This window comes from Tauraco erythrolophus, chromosome 3, assembly GCF_009769465.1.
Source record: "Tauraco erythrolophus isolate bTauEry1 chromosome 3, bTauEry1.pri, whole genome shotgun sequence".
Taxonomy (NCBI): Eukaryota; Metazoa; Chordata; class Aves; order Musophagiformes; family Musophagidae; genus Tauraco; species Tauraco erythrolophus.
Window position 1 is genome coordinate 91,076,949 of NC_141467.1, and position 19,400 is coordinate 91,096,348.

The 19,400-nt window shown below is 37.7% G+C and overlaps 1 protein-coding gene across 2 annotated transcripts in view; it reads left to right on the forward strand.

Annotated features, from left to right (window-relative positions):
- The window catches only part of COL14A1 (collagen type XIV alpha 1 chain), a 126,816-nt gene that overhangs the window by 82,655 nt on the left and 24,761 nt on the right, over positions 1–19,400 (forward strand). For both annotated transcript variants that reach the window (XM_086609544.1, XM_086609545.1), the window contains exons 30-40: positions 644–682; positions 902–1,040; positions 3,627–3,769; positions 4,721–4,830; positions 6,513–6,671; positions 11,117–11,194; positions 11,470–11,556; positions 15,649–15,702; positions 16,104–16,199; positions 17,437–17,490; positions 18,705–18,758. In XM_086609544.1, the coding sequence (XP_086465670.1) occupies positions 644–682; positions 902–1,040; positions 3,627–3,769; positions 4,721–4,830; positions 6,513–6,671; positions 11,117–11,194; positions 11,470–11,556; positions 15,649–15,702; positions 16,104–16,199; positions 17,437–17,490; positions 18,705–18,758 (1,013 nt within the window). The remainder of the gene's footprint in view (positions 1–643; positions 683–901; positions 1,041–3,626; positions 3,770–4,720; positions 4,831–6,512; positions 6,672–11,116; positions 11,195–11,469; positions 11,557–15,648; positions 15,703–16,103; positions 16,200–17,436; positions 17,491–18,704; positions 18,759–19,400) is intronic.

Sequence of the window (19,400 nt, forward strand, 5' to 3'; positions counted from 1 at the left end):
TAGAGAGAACTTTGAATGTTGAGAATACTCAACAGTAGCATTTATTGGTCACTTGTGCTTGTATTGTAAAAGTGATCTCCAAATATGAGTATCCTGGGGGCTGTATTTGACACCCTGCATCTAGGCTTATTGATTTCCCAGGGCACATTTCCTGGAAGAGATTAGTGTGCTTTCTTCCCTGCCAGAAGAAAAATATAAAACAAATTTACAACTATTTAAAATGGGTGCACGCGTCTTAAGGACTGCGTGCAATTCTGGCCTCTGTTGCTCATGAAAGCTATTGTGGAGTTTGAAAAGTTACAGAGGATGCCAGCTAAAGTAATTGGGCTTGAGATGGAGTTAGGCTGGAGAAGCTCATAAATAGAGAACTAAGGAGCACTTGGTTAAAACCCAGTATAAGACATACTTTTTTACACAACAGGCAGTGAATTTGTTGCCACAAGAGGTTTTGAAGGCAGGTTCATAGAAGGACTAGATAAATTCATGTACAACAGATCCATAAAAGGATGTTATATGGAACACTTCCTAAGCGGCATCTCCTTTTGCTACTGTTGGGGAATAGAGTACTGGGCTGAGTGGATCATTTTTCTGATCCAGTGGGACATCACTTGTATCCTTAAATATATCTTTCGTTCTTTTCCAGCCTGCCCATTGGTAGTTAAAGATGGCAACAATTTTGCAGGTACAGTATTTTTGTGTTCATTTTTGTTCCTGATTTATGGAATCATTTTCATTACCTGATTTTCACTATGTTAGGCAATAAATTTCCCTTTATGCTAAGAGCTGTTAAACAGATGGTGATATGAAACTCTCTGATGCAACTGGCTTTGTCCTTTTTTTTTTGTTCCTGTAATATGGTATTAATTTAAATTAATAGAATGTATATTTCAATGCCTTCCAGGATTTAAAATGATGGAAATGTTTGGTTTGGTTGAAAAGGAGTTTTCAGCTGTGGAAGGGGTTTCAATGGAACCTGGTACATTTAATGTTTACCCATGTTACAGACTGCACAAGGATGCCCTGGTATCCCAGCCTACCAAGTATGTATTAACATCTAAACATTGATAAACCACATGAAAATAATTGTCCAGTGCAGACAATATTCATTTCAGGGACCAGTATTTTCATGTCAGAAGAGCAGAGACACTAGTGTGTGTCTACATTATACTAATGAATTGGAAGAATGTTTGGTGTCCTGAGTCCTCAGTCAGTTTCATTCAAAAATAGCAGTTGTGTGTAAAAGCAGGTAAGTCCACTGGCTATTTTGGGTTTCTCACACGAGCCCATGTCAGGCTAGTAATTTCATGCTGGCATATGTCTGGGCAGATTCCAGCATGTAGTACTTTGTGAAAGGTGCCTCTGGAATGTGGGTTGAAGTCTCAAAGAGTGCAGAATGTCTTTGAAGCAGGGGTCAGAATGAGAACCTGCTTTAGCTGTCCTCAGTCACTTCAGTCTATGTCCATTCATTGATTATCTCCCTATGCTAAAATGAGTCTGTGTGAACACCATCTAGTACAGGAAGGCTGGGGAGGGACTTTTTACAAGAGTGCCCACTGATAGGACAAGGGGAAATGGGTTTAAGTTAAAGGAGAACAGATTTAGATTAGATCTTAGGAAGAAATTCTTCAGTACGAGGGTGGTAAGACTTTGGAATAAATTGCCCAGAGAAGTTGTGGATGCCCCCTCCCTGGAGGTGTTCAAGGCCAGGTTGGATGGAGCCTTGAGTAGCCTGGTCTAGTTGAGAGGCGTCCCTGCCCATGACAGGGAGGTTGGATTAGATGATCTCCAAGGTCCCTTCCAGCCTATGCCATTCTATGATTCTATGATTCCTGGGAGACAGGACATAGCTCAGTCAGGAGGACTGTGTCCTGGGAGAGTTCTGGAGGAGAAAGTGCGGAAACCTCTCATTGGACTTTTACAGTCATTCCTCCATTCCTTGGAGAAGAAGTGATGAAAACTCTCCATTTCTTCTGTGAACAGTGTGTATGTTGTGTTTGATTCCTCTCAGTCCAGTCTCCCACTTTGTATTAAGTGGCACCAGAGAAAAGCAGTGGCCCTGCTGGCTTAAACACGGGAAGATGTATCAAAAAGTATTATTTAGCTGAGATAAATAAGAAATAAAAACAGTGGGAAATTACTTACAAGGTTTATATTATAAGTCATCTTAGACTTTTTGTGTGATTATCCTGTTGTGTCCCAGTTGGAACTGTACTTCTTGGAGCTGTTTCACATTCTCTCTGTTTAGTTTCATCCTCGGTTTACATGGACTGGAATTTCCAGGGATTAGCATTTCTCACTTCTTTTTCCCTTTCTGCTTCCTTCTAATCAAATCTGCTGCATCTATATGCTCTTCTCTAGCTGCCACCTCAGCCCAGTCTTACTGCTTCATTAGGCTTTCACTCCCTTTCATGGCTCAGAGAATACCTTTCTCTTGACGATCTACAGGTACGTCTGAATAATACCACTCTTTTTTGCCATCTCATCTGTGCGCTGAGTGTCATTAATGTTATTCTCCTTTGTAGTTCTGTATCCCCAAACCTTGTATTTCCCCCACCTTGCTTATTGAATTTTCTTTCATTTGTGCTTTGTACAATGGGCATACTGTAAGGCTTTGTTCTTACACCTGTTGAGTTCCCTCTCTCTTTTCTCTATGGGAAATGTGCAGTGTAGCATCATGTTTGATCATCTACAAACCACTGTGCAGAATATATTGATTATATGTCACATTTAAGTCGTTTTCCAGCATGATTCATATCTATACATCTTATATGTGCCAGAAACACTTCAGAACACTTTGGGGAAAAGAAATTGATTAAATAACTTCTTCACGCTTCTTTCAGATCCCTTTTCTATGATTTTAAAGAATCAGGCTAATTAACATTTTCAAAATACAGTCAGTCATTTCAGACATTTGTCCAAATGTCCCACTTTGGGATTTGACAATGAAAGGTGAAATTAAATTGGAAGTAATAAATAGCAAATTTTAGGAAATGGCATAAAGTAACATACTTCTTCTTTTATATTATAAACTTCCTTTCTCTTCTGCAAAAATTCTAGAGGAGATTGTCTTTATGTGTGGTCTGCTTTGACTTCACATTCTTATATATTGGCTTTGAAATGTATAAACTACATTCCCTATAATGTATAAAGCTTAATGTAACAGTCTCTGTCATTCCCAATTTCTGTCCATTAGTGATGGTTTAATGACAAAGGACATGTCTATTGAGATTGGTCTTCCAAGCAACTTCTATTTTCATTGTCTGTCAAACCAGACAATACCAAAGGTCTTGTGAGTGGCTACTATTTTTTAAAAGATTTTAATATCATTAATTTCAGCCTTATTTCAAACTGACCTCTGATTTGATGTTCAAATTGAAAATAATTAATAATTGAGGGCAATTTTGTAAATGTCAAGGACAAAGAGATAGCTTCTCCTTTCTTCATAAGTATTCTTTTGACAGTTACCAAGTTGAGTAGATTTTGCAAGCACTTATTCATATTGCTTCTCAGTCTTGATTTCCAAAGAAATATACAGACTAATAGAAAGCGTGTTAAGTGAACATCTGGTGAGCAAAGCACCAGATTTAATGTTTGTTTCAGTTTAAAAAACATTATTTCTCTTACAGGTATTTGCATCCTGAAGGTCTCCCTTCTGATTATACCATTACATTTCTCTTTCGTATACTCCCTGATACCCCTCAGGAGCCGTTTGCTCTTTGGGAGATTTTAAATGAAGAATATGAACCACTGGTTGGAGTTATTTTAGATAGTATGTATTTTGTATTTTATTGGTAATTTTTTTCTTTAACTGCGTGAATGATTCATTCTATGTCTGGATTTATTATTGCCAATGTGTTAATCTGCCGCAAGAACAACTACCTGAATCTGGAAGGTGATAGTCTCTAATGGGTGTTTTTTAGATTTAGTTTAGCTGAGTTTAATTTGGAGTTGGAGTCAAGTTTTGAGTACACTGCTCTAAACTAGGAGCAATGATACTGAAATTCAGAGAGCTGTACTAGATGTAAATTGATGCAAGGCAGCTACTCATTTGCTCTTAAAGTTCCCACTGCTCTGAATCTGGTTCTAATACAAACTATCTTGACATATGTCAGTGGTACTGGCAGTACAGTATACATAGAGGCAGTGCAGTCTGGTGGATAGCTAGACTTGGAGCTAGAGACATGAACTTTTGTTGACTCTCTTAATTTCTACTTGATTTGACTTCCACAACTGTAAAACAGGGTTTATAATTTAGAAGGCTTCCATATTTACTGTTGAAAAGGTGTAGATATTATGACAGGTGTTCTTTATAGCTGCCAATTTTAGAAGAGATATATTAGTACTTATCTTTCTATCTTTCCTAGAATTTTTTAGATATGTCACATTGAAATAGGTGGGAATTAGGCATTTATCTAGCTTGAGGGTCCGTGCCTCCTTTTCCTGTCCAAGTCTCACAGAGAACCAGAGGGAGAGTAGGATCAGTTAGACATGGGTGAGGTAGACTTTCAATTATTGGCCCATCCTTCCTGTCAAAGGAGGAAAGAGCATTTCTCTGAGATAACCTGTTACTTCTGGGTCACTATATCACTTATGAATGTGTTTGACTAACAGTTGCTCTGACATCTTGGTCTTTTTTGTTAAACACAAAATTGACCCTTTTAAATAATATATTGGTCCTTTTCTTCCTCTAACACAGAGCCTTATTTTTATTCTCACACAGATGGTGGTAAAACTCTGACTTTCTTTAACTACGACTACAAAGGAGATTTTCAAACCGTGACTTTTGAAGGTCCTGAAATAAGGAAGATATTTTATGGGAGTTTTCATAAGGTTAGTAATGATAATAAGGAAAAAAAAGCACTCTGAATAAAGAATTGGGATATTTTGAAATCTTCTTTCATGTGGTCAACTGTTGCCTAAAGAGATGTATTTTGCATTTTCAGAATCATCTACCAAACTATCTTTAGTCTTTTTGCAATATTAAACTACACATTAAGCAAATCATAGTTTCTATGATGAAGAAGCTGATGTGATCAATTTTCATGTCATGCTTTGTGCCTGTATTTTTCAGTTGATTAAAAATACTTGCCTTTAAAAATAATTTAGAAGTAAATTGGCTTTCTTTTAAGGTTTGGATTGGAAATGTCACTCAAAATGAAAAGAAAAAGTCCAGCAAAAAAAAATTTTCCTTCTTTTGACCAGAGTTGTTATTTTAAAACATATTTTAAGGGCTATGCCATGTTGAACTTTTCTTGGCTGTTGGAGAACTCGTAACATTCTTTCAGAAAGCAGATGAAGTAGTGCTGGGATTGTAGCACATATTTGTTGCGGAAGGGACTTTTGTTGTTCACTTTTACTCCTGATGTTTGTATCTTTCCTAAACAAAAAAAAAAAAAAAAAAAAGGAGACTGGGGACTGAGGGATAATATTTGCAGAGCATAACTTTTCTGTAATTCCTTTTTATTCCATGGAGTGAGAAAGAAAAGGTAGGTCAGAGCTGAGGTCTAATTCTAATCTTAAGTTGTACTTTGGAGGAATATATGAGACTTTAGCAAATTCTCCTCTTAAGCATTTGTCTGCATTTTGAATTATGATCCTTGCTAAACATGTATTTGAAAGGCGCAGGAGACCAAATTCGTAGCAGCTTCTCAGTTACTTAGTTCCAGCTGAGCCCAGAGCAAAGCAGCTACAAGATTTCTTCCTGGCATTCTCTCACCTTGGGCTCTGATCTCCATGTAGGGTACTGGTATAGAGCAGATACTGAATTTCTACCAGCTCTTCATTTGGTCTCACCCCCTAAAAGCTTGTTCTTTCCTTTGCTTAACTGAGTTTGTTCATGACAGGACAATTGTTGCTAGGATTGTCCTCTCTGCTGGGAAGTTCTTTCCTGCATCAGTGATGGACAGCAGAGCATGAGTCAAGGCAGAAGGAAGTAACTTTGTTCCTGTGCTTTGCTTTTCTGTACTGCATTTGATGCGATTTGTTTTTTTTTCAGTGTAAAAATTCACTACGAAAGATTTTGCTGTGTGGTTAATGTATAATTTACAGGCTAAATTTTACTACTTAGTTTTGGCTTTTGCAAATGGCTACAGAGGAAGTATTTCTGAAATCCAGTGCTATATAGCAAGGTCATACAATGCCCGTGAATTATTACTGACCACATGAATCAAGGGTTCTTTGGGATCTGGGTGGTATATGAACATTGTGCAGATCTTTTGTCAGGGATGAATTATTTTCTTGCTGAATAAATTATGTAAGGTGCTAATTTCTATGCAGATGTTTCGTAAACAGAAAAATAAGCTAAATTCATTGAACAGATTAGAATCATAGAATAATTCGGACTGGAAGGGACCTCTAGAGGTCATCTAGATTATTAGCTATGGATTATTCTTTGAGGTTGTTAGAAAACATGGAGTTAGGACCTCATTTCAGAAAATGCCCCCACTTTTGCCAGGAAATGAATATATCCTATGTACTCCTTTGTCTGTTAAAGCATCTTTTCTTTTGCTTAGTTGCATGTTGTTATCAGCAAGACTACGGCCAAAATAATTATTGACTGCAAGCAAGTGAGCGAGAAGACCATTAATGCAGCAGGAAATATTAGCTCTGATGGCATAGAAGTGCTGGGGAGAATGGTCAGATCCAGAGGACCAAGAGACAACTCAGCACCAGTGAGTAGAACAAGAACAATTCTTTAAACCATTAAAAGTATCCTAAAAACAAGTGTTTGGGGTCTTTGAAGTTAGTTTTAAGTTGGAGCAGAGTGAACTCATATTTGAAACAGTAAGGTTCCAGCATTTCAGAAATTCTGCAAAAGCCTGCAATAGTTCTCAACTTGGGCAAAATCTATTTTAAATGAAATCACTAGATTAACATTGTTCAAATGTTATTCTCAAACATACATGTGAACACAGTCCATACATTCAGATATGACTTGAGTTCCAAACTTCGTTGCATAGAGTAAATACAATGTATAATTCCTTTGTCTGAAATAATTTAAACTTTGTTTCGAGTGATAATTATTTTCTGTGTCTCTTCCTCTTTGCTTGCCACCAAGCTCATTGTCTGTTCACTAAATGATTGAACCGATTTGACACGGATGACTCCCAAAAGCCCCTGTCTTAGTATATCTAGTTCATTTATAATATAAAATATTTTCCATGTGAAAGATCCTCCCCACGATAAAGTGCTCTCTCATTCCTCTGGAATGATTCTCCTAGAAGCAGTAATTGATCATTCTGTTTGCACAGCAACACATGGAAGTCTTTCCATTTTGCTTCAGATGTCATTAAGAAGGTTGGTTTGGGTTTTCAGGTAGATTTAGTTGTTGAAGAAAAATTGACAGTCTGGTGATGATCTTAGGAAGGCTGCTTTACTGTGCAGTAACGTGTGCTATTTTTTTTTTAACTTTCCTGACCCTAGAATGAAGTTAGCAGAGAATGTGAACCTTGAACTCAAGGCTTGATTTGAATAGGAATGAGGTTTCAAGAATGTATTTACTTGCTACTATATGGAAATACTCTTGTTTAGTGAAAAATAAGCCCTCAGAATCTATCTCTGTGGACAAAAAGGAGCCTTTAGGCCTCACACTTATGGATAATAATTACATGAAGCCTGTAAAGACAATTACACAGAGAAACCTTTGTAGTCACATTCCAATAGAAATAGAAAAAGGCAAACTTAGGAAATCTTGGAATTAGAGAAAGCTTTGTAAAGAAGTGAAAAGAAATGGTGTCTTTTGTTAGAACCCAGGAATCTATAAAAAATAAGTCAGACTGCCCACTCACTAAAAAATTTGGTTTTGTTCAGATGAACTGTAAAACTGATGTAAGAGTACAAACGTGTAGCTGAAGATGAAAATTCTTTACTCCATAGTGCTGTTTAGCTGCCTTCCAGTATTGCCACATATACCAAATTAAAAGCAAGTCAAGAAAGCACTCGAATACCATTCTTTAAAGTCTCCATTCTGCATGTTTTATTCATATTGAGTAGGACTTTTGTGAATATGCACATTTAACGTATGAATGAGTTGGTTTCCTCTACTTCAAAATTTAGAGGACATCAAAAGAAGTTAGTAGAAGGCAGGATAGAGGTTCTTCTTACAACAGTTAACAGATCAGTGCAGCTCCTTGCTGCAGAATTTTGTGGGTGCTAAATATTTACATAGATTGTACGGAGGCCTGGACAAGTGAATGAAAGGGAAGTACTAGTTTTTAACAAACTTGGGGCAGGAAATCCCTGATCTGAAAGTCATTGGAAGCTAGTAGTCTGTAAGGTAGAAATATGATTTACACCTTTGTGCTTCATTAGATATCGCTTGTGCCTCTGTTGGAAATAGAATGCTGGAATTTATTCCCTTCTAGTATCTTTACAGTTTTAAGAGGTTCATGAAGGCATGTGTACAACAAAATTTCCTTTTTCTAAAGAAGGAAATTTTTCTAAAAATTTTGAAAATTGTTTAATTGATACAGAAATTAAGATTTGTTGACAGTTCTGAAAAGCTATTTTTTCATAACTGTATTTTCATGAAATGCTTTAATTTTACTTTTAGAGATGCTTATTACATAAAATAAAAACAGACAAGCAGTTATTCTGGAATATAACTGTGGTTGTTTTGTTCTGACTCTATTCACACGGAACAGTTTAACATTGTCAGAATGTTTTTTTAATAAATGAACCCAGTGCAATCACGTGCATTTTGCAAAACATTGCAATTTTGAGGGAATATAAATACATCAGAATTTTTTTCCCATTGATGCCTATGGTGTGCAACAGTTAATAAATAGGCAGAAATAGAGATAGATGGGACAAGACGGGGATTAGGCTAAAGGTATCTAACCCTTTAATGTCCCTTAAGAGTGAGGCATCTCTGGATTAGACACTCCAGCCAGCTAGAGCAATGAAACCTGATGTTGACATGCAGCAAGTAATGTTCTTTATTCCTTCAGTGGGATTTAATGAAAAGTCCAGCTTTAAAACATTGTTTATTGACAATTCACAATCCTTCTTTTTATTGATATTTCATTTTCTTTTAGACTTAACTTGTTTACCTTCATGTATATGAACCGTTAAAAAACGCAATGTGTGATAGTGGTCTGCTCTTGAGTAATCTTCACAGAACTGTAGCCTGATCAGATGAGGATGGGCAGACTTTTCTGTCTTACTGGTTCTGCTTGCAGGGCTGGATATTTAGAAAGCAATATCACTATGAATACAGAGAATTATGAATAAATGTTTAACAGTAGCAAAGAAAGCTTTGTTTAGTTATTTTGCTTGAGTCAGAGCAACCCACATAATGTTTTAAAATAAAAATACCAAGTCATTCAACATTTGGGTGGTGAATACAGCAATTCAGGGAATGTCTATTTGCTCTTTATTTTACGCCAACATGCTTTATCACTATGGATCTGTAGATTGTCTGGTCTAGAAAACGAATGCATATACACGCCTATGTAGGACTGCATGGATTTAGCTAATACTGTCAACCTTCCATTGTTCAGAATAACAGAATATCTTGGGATGGACAGTGTTATGGAAAAAATGGCAATGCTAGTTACTTCTGAACCTAAGCTGCTCTCTGCACAACCAGCTCAGGTGTTTCTGCACTCCTTTTCTGGAATGTCTTACTTGCCCAAGTGTAGTATCATGCAAATGCCCAGAGTCATTCTGAGTCGAAGAGCAGGATGTTCATGCATGTTCATGTGCTATTGTGCTGAAGCTAATGAGCCTTCCTGCAATTAATAGCTTGGGATATAGAGTGAAGAAGCATCTAAGTGGTGGCTCCATGTGAAGCTAACTTGCATTTGAGGTAGCCAAATGGATTCAGGGATAGACATTTGTGGAGCCAAACCAAGGGTCCAAAAGCTGCCTTCATGCTGCCCTTCAACTATGTAAGGTGTTTAGCATGGAGCCAGCTCACGTGTGTCTGCATCTGTAGTGCAGCACATCTACAAACCCAGCTAATCTGCTGGCAGATTAGAAGAATTTCTATGTATATGAAAGTATTTTTTTGTTTAAAATGCAATAGTTGACTTATATAAGAAAAAACTGAGGCAAAACCGATGGTGCACATATGTAGTTCATTTTAACAGCTTTAAAAGTGATGCAGTTTTTAAAAGGTCTTTAAATTCCCTCCTCTGTTCTAGTGCTAAAATAATGCCACTGAAAATAGGAATGGGAGCAAAACCAAAGAGAGTTCTATCTCTAGCCGTTCCTCAAATTTTTTAACATGTGGGGTTAATTTAATGGGATGTTCTGTTCCATTCTCCTCTCTATTCAGTATGTACACAAATGAGGCATGGAAAAAGAATAGAAATAGTAACAGAAGAAAGCTTCATCTCTCTAGACCCCTTTGTTCATCTCAAGGCTGTAAAGGAGACAATTCATTTACCATTGAATCCTATTTAGTGTGTTGTTTCTGAGTACCTAGCAGCCATTATTTTTACCAAATGTGTGCGTTCTTATAGATTAAATTCTTGACCAAACCATTTTCCTAGACCTGTGGTGGGGATTTGCTTTTCTGCCCAATGTTGTTATGCATTAAGCAAGCTTTTCACCATCCTTAAACTTTTGTTGCCTGGGGATAATGTGGATAAGAGAGGGCATATTCTAAAGTAAAATAAAACTGGAGAAGATGATAAATATTATTTGTGGCTCAGCTCCAGTGTAAGTAATAGGCTACAGGAGACCTTGTCCCAGATAAAAACTGAGCATCATACCAGTGCGTTAAGATAAGTTACTCAGTTTTGAAAAGCTGAGCTCTCTTTTTCATGTCTCATGATGCCTCCTTTGCTAGAAAAAAGTATCAGGAGACACCATTGGGCAAAATCAGGAATTTAGTTGAGGAGATGGGGATAATCCAACAAACATTCGCAACCTTTAACCTTGAACAGCTTGCTTAATCCATGTAGTGTTGGACAATTTGGACAAGTTGGTTAGAACACACGCCTTTCACTGTTCAAGTTAGTGTATTTGTGGCCAGCTGCTCTCCTAGTTGATAGCTTTTCCTCTGTAATCTGAGTACTTAACTTAAGGTAGCTTTTCTTACTGATGGCTCCATTTTGCACTGATCATACCACTAACAGTTGTTTTGTACATCCCCTTTGTTTTGAAACAGTTGCAGTTACAGATGTTTGACATTGTTTGTGCTACCTCATGGGCCAATCGGGACAAATGCTGTGAGCTTCCTGGCTTGGTAAGAAACCTCTTTCAATAACTGTAGAATTTACCTTTTACTTTCCCTTTTATTAAGACAAATGTTTTAATGGAAATGGATGGTTAAGAGTTTTCAAAAAAGACCAAGTCTGCTTGGATTACTTGTCCTATTGAAAGTCAATGTGATGTATGTTTCTAAATCAAGTAGGTGCTATTGAGGCATCCACAGAGTCCTATGTTTTAGATTCATAAAATTCTTAACTTCTGAATCCATATTTTGGACATTACTCTCTTCCTATCTTGCTCTTTCCTTAGAGAGATGAGGAAAATTGCCCTGCCCTTCCTCATGCGTGTTCCTGTTCAGAGGCTAATAAGGGTCCCCTTGGACCTCCTGGACCACCGGTAAGGTTTTGCTCAGATTTGTAGTCAACTGTACCAAACAGCCCACTGGCCACCTTTATTCCAAAACATTTGAATGTACTGCAATTGTATAACTAGTAAGGTTAACATAGGTTTTAAGTATTGGCAAAAAGATAAAATTACATTAAATTTATAGCAAAGATGCCAAGTAATATGCTGTAAAAACATCTTCTCACTCAAGAAGTCAGCCAAATTTTTAATGGTTTAATCAAGACCTGAAGCAGTTAGGGTAATCTTTAGACCTTTGTCGTGGTTTAACCCCAGCCAACAGCTAAGCACCAGACAGCTGCTTAGTCACTCTTCCCCAGTGGAATGGGGAAGGGAATCAGAAGCGTATAAGTGAGAAAACTTGTGGGTTGAGACAAAGACAGTTTAAAAAGTAAAGCAAAAGCCACACATGCAAGCAAAGCAAAACAAGAAAAGCATTCACTCCTTCCCATCGGCAGACAGGTGTTCAGCCATCTCCAGGAGAGCAGGGCTCCATCACATGTAATGGTTACTTGGGAAGATGAAAGGCCATAACTCCAAACGTCCTCCTCTTCCTTCTTCTTCCCCAGCTTTATATGCTGAGCATGACATCATACGATATGGAATATCTCTTTGGTCAGTTGGGGTCAGCTGTCCCAGCTGTGTCCTCTCCCAGCTTCTTGTGCACCCCCAGCCTGCTCACTGGTGGGGTGATGTGAGAAGCAGAAAAGGCCTTGACTCTGTGAGCACTGCTCAGCAATAGCTAAAACATCCCTGTGTTATCAATACTGTTTCCCGCACAAAGCCAAAACACAGCTCCATACTAGCTACTGTGAAGCAAATTAACTATCCCAGCCAAAACCAGCACAATCTCACATCCCAAGGCTGATGTTTAGCAGTTTAGAAAAGTTCTAGGCTTTGTTTGCAATGGTCAGTTATTGGTTTGGTTTACTGAGAATCCTAACTGGGATGTTTGTAGAACGGTCATGTGGTTTTTCTTTTACAATTAAATTGATAACTTGCTAAGTTTGCTTGAAATGAGGCCCTTTGTGAACAAGTTTGAACTGTGTGTTTCTCTGCTCCTACTGTGTCCTGGATGCTGCAAGAGCGTGTATTGAACAGTAAAAGCCAGTGAAGGATGTGAAAGAAAATAAGTTTCTGAAAAGGTTAAAGTACGCAAATTGCATGAGATAACGCATTCAACGACAAGTTTAACTCGCACATAAGACGTTCACGTAATAGATCCTAGCAGACATCTATTTATCTTAGTCAACAACTCAGAGGTTAGTCTTTCTGCAAGAACTGTTCTTCAAGCTCTGGTACAAAAACTTGAAAAGGAACTCAGGAAAAAATTCCCTGAAGAGGTGGACGTTGAACAAGGAAAAATTATTCTGTTCTCCTATTTGAATGTAGGTTATAAATCGAGTATGGATTAAGGATTTAATTTCTGTATATAGATGTCCAATTTGTGTTCTGTGAAAAAGACAATGGGATAATTCACACAACAATGCAAATGAAATTGAGTAGTTTGACCACATTTCACAGTAAAATGAAAAATGTTTAAAAATTATTTGACTGGAAGGATGTGTGCTACTATAGTTCAAAACATATACAGATCAGAAATTACCGAATCTTAACCCAGCAGTAAAATAACGTACTACTATTTATTACCTTTCAGATTAATAGTATTTTGAGTAGCACAGTGCCATGCAAGAGGAGGCTTAAAATCAAGCAGAAAAATCACTGCCTAGGCAGGGGAGTATGTGATTCTGGAACTCAGCCTCTTATAAGTGATACTTTTTTGCCGGACAGTTAGATGGCATAGCTCTGGAGGAAAATAAGAGGCATAGGAAAAAGCAGAGCAAAAGTATAAAGTGAGCGTTCATCTCTGCGCCAACCAAAAGTCAGAAAGTCACATGTGCTGTGTCTGGTCAATACTACTCCAAGTTGTTAAAATATCATGTGACTTTTCTCTAAGCCAAGGATTTTTCTGTTTAAGGGATCAGGATTCTACCATGTAGTCAGTTTTAGACATTAGACTAAAAAGACTCCAAATAAAAAGCTTCCATTTGTTTGGGATAGTAACTCTGGAAATATTTTTTAAGCTCTTTTAGGAAATGGGTCATTTTGGGTAAGACAAAGTATAGAGTTAAGATTGTCTGGCAGTTTTCATTATGGGATACTGGTTTTATGGCTTCCTCTTTGCCAGAACTTGATCATGCTGTCTGAAGTTCCCCACGCAAAGTAAAAGTAAGATATCACACAAACCTGATGCTTGTATTTTGAAAAGAGTGATGCAGAACTGGAGAAGGTGAGGAGGAAGGCAAAAATTATTGGAGGACTGGAGAAGTTTAATTGTAAAGAAAAGCTTTCAGGGCTTCGTAAGTTTTAACTATTAAAAAGAAATAAGGAGATGACTTGATAACAATTGAGTAAGAACTGTTTCTGGGGGAAAGCACTGGCTATTAAGAAGTTATTTTAAATAAGAGGAAAAAGTCATGACAGGAATTCTTGGCTAGAAGTAGAAGCCAAAGAAATGAAAAATTTGAAATTAGTCACACAAGCTTAGCAGTGCTGGGGAATAACCACTAAAACAAGTTTATGAGAAAAATGAGGGAGGCTTTTGTGATGTTTTCATCTTAAATCAATGCTTTTCTGGAACTCGTGCTTTTACTGAGCAAAGGTTCCTGGGTTCAAAACACAGATAAGTGTACCAAACTCTGTGAATCTTAATTTAATGGCTCAGGATCAGGCTATTTTTAAGGATATATTCTTACTCAGTAAAAATGTAATCTCTGAGAACAAAATGGGAGAAAACTGTGTGATTTTGTTTATGTGAAAAAGTTGCAGTTATTTTGTTGAGTATTTGCAGAGGAATTTTTAATCTGAGAGACAGGCAGTGGAAGGAGAAAGGGCAGAGGGAACTACTTGGCTGGAATGCAGAAATGTGAGGACTTGGAATTTAGGAACTGGCAACTTGGAATACAGTTCTGTGGAAAGCGTGGGATGGGATTTTAGGGTCGGAGCTGGCCATGATGGAATGGGTTGTGGCCATAGAGCTGTGTGATGGAAGTGAGAAGGCTGAAGGAGCTGGGAAAAGGAGTAGAAAACTGCTCTGTGATCACACATGTGAAGACTGTATCACGATACCTTCATTGAAGAGCAAGAGTACTCTGGTACTTCCAAATGTTTCTGTTATTTGCATTCCTGTTTAAAGTCTCATAAATACTACATATGCATTTAATCTGATAAACATATTTTCTATTTTTATGTCTTTAATGCAAATGCTGTTATTTTTATAACTACTTAACTGTAGCCTTTAAAGAACATTATTCAGTTATGGTGCCTCATTGTACAAGGTCCTTTTTGAGTACAAAGAAGGGCAGGATCCCTGTAAAACTCATACCCCAAGAGATTAAGCAATATATTCAGGTGGGGAAGAGGGAGGCTGATCTGAAAAAAGGGAAAAAAAAAAAATCTTTATTTATGCTGTCCTAGAGGACAAAGCACATGCAGCATGTATATGCAAAACACATTCATGGCAGCCATCCATAGATATAAGCAACTCAAGTCTCTCAGACGATGCTAATAAAAAAGGCAACAGTTGGTTAATAAATGATTAACAGATGTAGGCATTGCTGAAGAAAGCAAATAAGAGAAAATAGGCAAGAGTATTTTACTTAAGAGAAACTCTAAATTAAACCATAGTAGTTCTAGTAGGTCCTTGAGTCGTCCTTGCTGAGAAATATTCCTGAGTCATTGGAAACTCAGCCTTTAACAGACAGATGTACAGGAGGTTTCACCAACTGGAAAGGAACCCATGACCACATGTGTACATTTTCATCCCTGTTCAGTGTTATTTTGATGCTTACGTGGTGTGCATTCTTGGCTCTAGAACGTAGTCACATCTGTGTTTAAATCTGTTCCTTTGTATGTACACTTAAATATGTTCTCAGTTTAATTACTCCAGTGGAACGATATGGACAGGATATTCACTGATTCCTGAACGCTGATTCAGGAACAAGAAAAAAGTGTTAGGGCTTCTCTGGATTTCATTTTTGTTTGAGAGTTTTGGTTTTCAGCAAGTCCTGTGCTTGTGCTTCACAGGGTGGTCCAGGTGTCAGAGGTGCCAAAGGTCATCGTGGCGATCCAGGTCCAAAGGTACTTTGTACAGCGCTGTACAATTGACAGATGCACGGGTTTTGGTTTATCTCTGCTGCATGTAAACCTTGAAATGAATTCCAGATTGTGTCTGATGTCGCCGAGGAAAAAGTCTAGTGAAATGCCATTGGCATTTTGTGTGTCTCTTTTCATAGCAATTGCCTGTCCTGTTTGTTCCTTGATAAAAGATATAAAATTCAGAATACTGCTGTTGCAGCATAAATCTTTTTTGTTTTTGTATTTATAAAGGAACCAGGCAGTTTTCAATTGAACCCTAGCTGCTCAATCAGATGTTAACCCATATTTCAGATGTTTTTGAGTCTATTGGTATTTAATTCTTCAAACAGAAGCTGCCTTTGTCCATATGATAAGAGTTTAACTTATGTCCTGTGCTACTTTAGGGACCAGATGGACCTCGAGGTGAAATTGGTGTTCCTGGACCGCAAGGACCTCCAGGACCACAAGGACCCAGTGGACTTTCTATTCAAGGGCTTCCAGTGAGACTTATAAAATCAATAGGGCTCTTTCCTGTGATGTTTTGAACAGCACGTATCTTAGACTACACGAAAATATCTTTTGGTGTCCTGATCAGAATCTGAATTGCAATATTTGAGGTGGAATCACAGATTTGTGTTTAACCTATAGTGGACGAGGGTTCAATGCCAACATTCCTGTTTTCATTTGGATCTGGAATTTTAGTTAGCTGAAGAGATTTGATCATAGGTTGAATATGATGCAGGTATTAGCATCCAGGCCTGGAGACAAGTGAAGAAAATTGCAGTGGGGTTTGTAACATGGTCCCAAACCAAAATGTTAATATTTTATCTTTTTCTGGTTGTGGTATTGCTCGTCACAGATCAGTTCTGACTCGAAAGGTATAGCCAAGCAACACCACCATATTTGCTGTCAAAATTAACCGATAGTATTCACTACACTTAGAGTCTATCATCAGAGGAGATGATTAAGCCTGCAGTTTGCAATGCTGTTGTGAAATAAGTGTCACGGTTTCATCATAAAGACACATTGATAGATTAATGAACCAGCAGCACTCATCTTGTTTCATACATGTCACCGGTAGATGAGTGTACGCACAAGCCTTGAAATGTAGTAGATGTGTATCTTTTTCTGCTGGACTTTTTTCAAAATTTTCTACAGTAAATACACTTTCTTCTTTTTACCGCATCTGTAGGATACTGCTGTACAATATAATGGAATGATTTACCAAAACTATATTCTTGATGATGCTGTCATCGGAGAATCATACAGAATGTGTTCATTATAAGAATAGTTATTTGATAGAGAAATTGTGTTTCTGCATAAAATGTAATTAAAATTAGTTTATTTTCTAGACAAGTATATCCTTGTCGTGCATGTGTACTGTAGAAATACATAGAATTCCATTGGTTTCATCATTATAGGAAGTACTTCTGAGTGCTGAAGACAAGCAGATTCCTTTGAGAAGAAATGAAAATAGCTACCTTTTTTGTAACATAATGGCTGTAGTTTTGTCAGGTTAATTCTGAAGTCTTTTGAAATGAGTTTTATTTTCTTTATTTTCTATATTTGTAAATTCTTCATTTACAGTTTCGCAAATAGAGTCTGTAGGTTTGCTTTCAGCAGAAAAATAGTCTGTTTTCTTATTGGTTGTTTTTTCCTAAAGAAGTTGAAAGGATCTCTTAAAAATACGAAAGTAACCATGTATTTGGTTTACTCTGTGTGATTCTTAATTTGCAGGGGCCACCAGGTGAAAAGGGAGAGAAGGGAGATCTTGGTTTTCCTGGCCTGCAGGTATTCCCTAAGTTACTGTTTAACCTGTCACTTAATTAGTAAGTTAGAATATTGAATTGGCTTCATTGCAAATTTAGGGCACATATTCAAAGCTGCTGAGAAGTGTGTTGTTGGGTTGAATCTGAATGGAGGTTTAGAATCAGGAATCTGGGGTATGCTGGTGTGCAGAGACCAAATCATTCAGGGTCTGAAGAACCGGTTACTTTCCTGACCTTGTTAAACACTGGAATTGGGTGTCTATAGACTTAGAAACTATCCACTCATAGATTTCTGCTTACACAGTGAATAATTAGCATTTGCTTGTTTTCACTTTAAATCCATCTAATTCCTCCTGGAATTATCTAGAAGAACAAATGAACAAATCAGGCACTTAATCTTTTTTTTAATGCCATTTTTCACAAGATCGGCATCTTAAAAATCTGTAGTGTTCAGTGAATCTTGCTCAGTTTGATGTCTGCTCTTTAGGCTGGAGATTGCATTTTGATTTAGTGCTGCTTTCTAGGATCTTTTGCTCTTCCCTTTGCAGATGCCTCTCTTCAGCTGATTATATCCCTCCAGTATTTGTTGGTGGTTACCAGATTCCCCTCTCTTGTTCATATTTGCTAGTGATAGTAAACTCATACAGCCTTTTCTCACAGATCAGTTTTGTTAGCCCTCTGGACCACTGCAGTAGTGGTCCCAGACTGCTGCTCTGCAGCCTTCATGAGTCGGAGAGCGGCATTTCATCTGAACAACAGGGAACTGCTGGACAAAACCTGCAATCCTGCTCAGGCAGGATTACCCCTTTGATACTGCTGCACTGACTTCAGCAATATGGTAACAGGCTCCATTTTAGCAATGAGAGAGAAGTAGCAGTTATATTTTTAGGTTAAGGCACTGGAGTCGTGCAGTGGAGTTACACTGACAAGACACTGGAATGATGCAGGACTTCAGGCACAGGAAGCCTGCTTTGATGAAATTGTCGATGTTCTTAAGAGAGGATTGTAGTGAGGGGGTATGAAGCCTGTGCATTTCAACAATGTGTGCTTAACCATCTCTCATTTCACAAACAGCTTTACTGAATCTCTTCTATGGCCCCACCCACTATTGAACCCCCTAGTTCCATTTACCCAAAATGTTTATCCAAAAGCATGTCATAGAGCTTCACTGGAAAGTGATTTAGTTGGATTTCATTAACTTGATCTCATCATTTGCCCTCTCTTTGTCATGCTTAGGGTGTTCCAGGAGCATCAGGTTCACCAGGAAGAGATGGAGCTCAAGGTCAAAGGGTAAGGTAAAATTAACATGTTTTGCATTTGTTTTAAGAGTTTCCATTCCATAACACATATGTTTCCCAGTGTAGCTGATTTATTGTAATTATGACACTTGCATTCTGTTGTTTCTGGAGACGCACATCTCTGTGCCAATCAGCAGAGAATACAGAGGTAGATCCTTCCATCTACCAGGGAAGAAATACTTCAGGTCAGGGTTGAGAAATACTAGACGAGTAATGAGGAGCCATGCACTATGTTTGTGTTTAAGGCATTTGATAGGAGTAGATGTCACTAGTGTCCAGCACTGCCAATTAGTTCATTTGCTTATACGTTTGAAATTAGATGGTGTTAAATGGTACATAATTAGCATGCAATGCAATGCAATGACCTCAGTTTGCTTTCTAGCTAATTAACGAATAACAGAGACAACTACAAGGGAATTTAGTATTGAATGTAAAACAATACCTGTAGAAACTGCTGACATAAGGAAAAGGTGAAGAATAATATCAAAATTTAGGCAACCTTATTCTACTTCTGGTAGAGCAAATGAAGATATTTACAGTCTGTCTAGGAATTAGTAAAAAAATCTTCATATTCATCTGTGCGGTTAAACCTGTAAGTCCTCCTCCTTGTCTCCCTGAGGAGAGTTCCGTTTCA